The 3,815-nt window shown below is 51.3% G+C and overlaps 1 protein-coding gene across 1 annotated transcript; it reads right to left on the reverse strand.

Annotated features, from left to right (window-relative positions):
- Positions 1 to 100: 100 nt before the first annotated feature.
- GLOTRDRAFT_97310 (uncharacterized protein) lies at positions 101 to 3,762 on the reverse strand (the record flags this gene model as incomplete). Its single annotated transcript, XM_007873416.1, has 9 exons — positions 101 to 184; positions 238 to 345; positions 401 to 1,013; positions 1,169 to 1,998; positions 2,051 to 2,230; positions 2,308 to 2,889; positions 2,951 to 3,204; positions 3,364 to 3,655; positions 3,721 to 3,762. Coding segments are annotated over 9 exons (2,985 nt in total), but the record flags the coding sequence as incomplete, so codon positions are not given.
- Between the last annotated feature and the right edge of the window lie 53 nt (positions 3,763 to 3,815).

Below are 3,815 nucleotides of genomic sequence, written 5' to 3' on the forward strand. Positions count from 1 at the left end.
TACAGATGCCGGGAGAAGCACAAGGTCCACATGCTTCTTGAAGTGCGTCTATTCCCTCGTGCCAGTCAACGACAGCGTAACCCATGTAGTAAGTACGCACCACCATCTGGTCTGTCATCCCTTTGACATATGCCCGCACGTTTGGTGCCAGCAGCGCAGCTGCGAGATGGGTCCGCAGACGTGTCTGTCATGCGCTAGGTACGTGTCATTCGTGCGTTGATGAGCTCCAACACTCACCACAAAGTCAGGATGACGATAGTAGGACTTGAAGAAACGCTTGATAAGCTCAAGCTCATTCTGTATCAGATGGATCTTGAGATCAATGAGCATCTCCACCACGCTCAACTGGGCAGTGGAAAGTGAGTCAGTATGGGCACCTCGAGATGTGAGAACCTCACACCTCCGCAAACTCTTGCACTTTCTGCATCTGCGCATGCGAAAGCTGCACAGATTCACATCTTTGCTTCGCAAAGACGCGGTTTTGATGCATAGGCATTCGCGCTCGTGAACCGTCCACCGACATATCTTGCTCGTCACGCTGACGACGCAATGGCACAGATCCCATAGAAGCAGGCATCGGTGAGCTGTTCCACAAATTATCTGTCCCATCGAACATGTCGCGACGATATGACTGAGTCGGATCTGAACTAGCGGAATTGCTGCTCTGGGCAGTGAAAGAGTCTTCCCCAGGCGTTTCAGCCCTTTGCGGAGTGGCAGCATCATGCTGCAGGCCAGATAAGAAAGGACTGCCCGCTGACGGAGTGAAAACTTGCTCGGGCCTGGTATTCATAGTTGGCGAAGCGAACGATGTGTCATGCCCGCTGCCCACAGCAGGCAAGGTCGGTCCAGAGGTTCCTGATACAGCCTGATTGTCCAGAGACAAGCCATAACGGCGAAGGAACTCATCGCGATTGAAGGCCATCATGCGCAGAGCTGTCGCAGGAGGAAAGCGACCGTTGAGCAAAATTTGACTTCGTGCTCGTTGCACCAGCGCGATCGAGCACGTGGATTGGCTTCCAGCACAGTTGCAGCAATGGTGAGTCCCAGCACACCTCATTCACAATCCTGTTCTGATGATTCGTATACAGGTGTATATGTGTATGGATATATGTACAATCAGTATTATATGAATATATGCCTTCACGACACAGCACCCTCTCAGTTGAACATAGTCCGAAGCTCTGCCTCGCGAGCCGCTGCTGCCACAGGATCAGCAGCAGCCCGTCGTCGTTTTTTGCTTGGGGCGTTATGTGGTGCATTTATCACTGCTGCTTGAACCTGTGGGAGTGAAGTACTCGCCCGCAGTGAGGTAGAAGTGTCGGCAGTACCAGCAACACGAGTAGCAGGAGGTGGTGAGGGAGGGATCATGGGGCCCGTCGCTGAGCTCGCGCCAGCTTGAAACTTCTTGCCCCGCCCTCGTCCTCTTGTTGAAGGCTGACCCGTGGACCGTGGTGCATTGGCATTGCCGCGTCGCCCTCTCGGTCCCCTCATCACTGGTTGTTCCGTCGGCGCGGGGTTCTGATCTGTACCATTGGTACGTATGGCTGGTGTCAGTGCACTCTTCGTTGCGTCTGAGAGACTTGGCTGATCCCAAGTTTCTTCGTCAGCCTCATCGTCGATAACCTCGACATCGTCGAGAAGCCCTGGGAGGTTTGCAGCCAAGCGCGCAGTCTCCGCTTGCTTGCGTATTGCCGCTTCCTTTGCTAACTTCTTTTGCAGCTTTTCATCTCGTAGAGATGCAGCTGCGCTGATGTGTAGTTCGTGCCGATCGAGGTACAATGGAGGCCTACTCCGGAGATGCAATGGCACTGCCTCCCGTATGATATTGTTGTTATGAAGACTGTAGATGTTGAGTAGATAATATGGATATTCGGTGTGTTTCACGATAGATTTGGTACGTGTAGTCTCCTCCCGCTCTTGACGAACTGTGACCGAACTTGTTGTCTTGCAGGCTCCTCTTAAACAGTCGTGCTGCACATTTACGATGGCTAATATGCGCTGACAATACTCATGTCAGCCGTGTTTATATACGTGATTGTCATACACTCACATGCAATGGAACAGTGGACACGATGCCCGTCGTTCGTATCACCGGCAGCTGTAGTGTTGGGTGAACTTCAAATTCGAGCTGGGATTCCTCAACAACAGCGCAAGACGTAGAGGAGTCACTTGCGGCCGAGAGAATTTCGCGTACTCGTGCAAACCCCAGGGACCGTGTGACACCTAAATGCTGTATTGTGGACCAGATGAGAGCCGGAATGCAGGTAATGGACAATGAGAGCGCACAGAGTTACGATTCACAATCACCTGATCACCTATTGCTGCCGTGTCCCCACTTGCTGTCACAAATGTTCTTGCAGGCTGCCATGCCCCAGATGGCGGCTGAAGTATTGCGTCACCGAGGGCCTTGTATGTTGCCGTGTCTTTCCATTTGAGGGGCGGAGGACGTATGTGTACACCCTTCGGTAACGGGAACAGGGTGGTCGCACCCGCACAGAATGGGGTCACAGCACTGACACCCAGCAAAGCAGCATCTTGCGCGTGGGTATTGATATGCTCAATCACTGACCGCCCCGCGCAGACCCAACGCTTCAGTTTGCGGTCAAACCAAAATCCCCCAGTAACGACATGTCGACATCGATCCTGGTGAGCAAACATTGTGGCAATATCACGGCTTGGTGCTTGTCGATTACTGTGGATCGAGCATAAGCGGAACACACGGTTGAATTTCTCATACCGCTCTGTGGAAAAGAGAATCGCAGGGCCAAAACGCCGGACATCCTCAATTATGTGTGCTAAGATGTGAGGTTTTGGCTTGTTGGTGATCAGCGCAGGACTGCAACTCGCCGCAGAGTCGAGGACATCATTAATGGTCTTCTTGAGTTCCTCCTAGGAGGACGTCATCAAATGTTAGACGTAGAACAGAGACGTATGAGACTGACGGACGCACCAAGTGTGATTCAAGGTCGGGAATGTCAACCGTCCAAATGAGAACTGTGAGGCGTCCAATCGCATCCCAAGCGTCTTGTAACTTTTTCTCGGCGATGCCAGCAATCGCGAATGTCATGACCTGGCTGATGGTCTTGAAATGTTTCCCGATCAGGCCGCCCGAGTATCGGCACATGTAGTCAGCCATTATATTTGGAACATTCAGACCGCGTTGATTGAGTGAGTTCAAGCGCGATTGGAATTCCGTAAATTTCCCTTGCTTGTCAAGGACCCACAATGTTTGTCCCCAGAAATACTTCACAACTCCGAGGAGGTGCGTGTGCAAAGGTTCGACAGGGGTGTCCTTATGAACATCAAAACCTGACACCAAAAAAGGTATTCAGTACAGAGTATTTGAATATATCCAGATCATACCGTCCAGTTGGAGGAGCGGGTTCATCATCGGTCGATCCTTATGCTTCTTCAATTCCTCCGTTAGAATCCGATTGACTTCTTCGGGTGAGACGGCCTTGCGCTGCTCGTTCGATTTTCTCAGAACCTTCCCGGTCTGGATAAGACGGGAAATGATGGGTGTGGCAAAAGAGTCTTTGACACCAGATGATGATACCGCTTCCTTGATAGGCTTCTCAGCGGCAGCGTGAGTAGCCATTATCATATGTGACAATATTGTATTCCGTGTCTCTTCGACCTTACGAGCATTCCCCGGCTATGCAGGGTAACTTCAATAATGCATGCAAGAGGTATATAGATATGATAAGCAAACAGACTCACACGTAGAAGCGTCGGGAAGCCCTCATCTGATTCTTTGAAAGCCTTTGTATCACCGGCATGACATTTTCGACAGACGTGATTGCCGATTAAGCCCA

The sequence above is a fragment of the Gloeophyllum trabeum genome (genome assembly GCF_000344685.1).
Source record: "Gloeophyllum trabeum ATCC 11539 unplaced genomic scaffold GLOTRscaffold_00168, whole genome shotgun sequence".
Classification (NCBI taxonomy): domain Eukaryota; kingdom Fungi; phylum Basidiomycota; class Agaricomycetes; order Gloeophyllales; family Gloeophyllaceae; genus Gloeophyllum; species Gloeophyllum trabeum.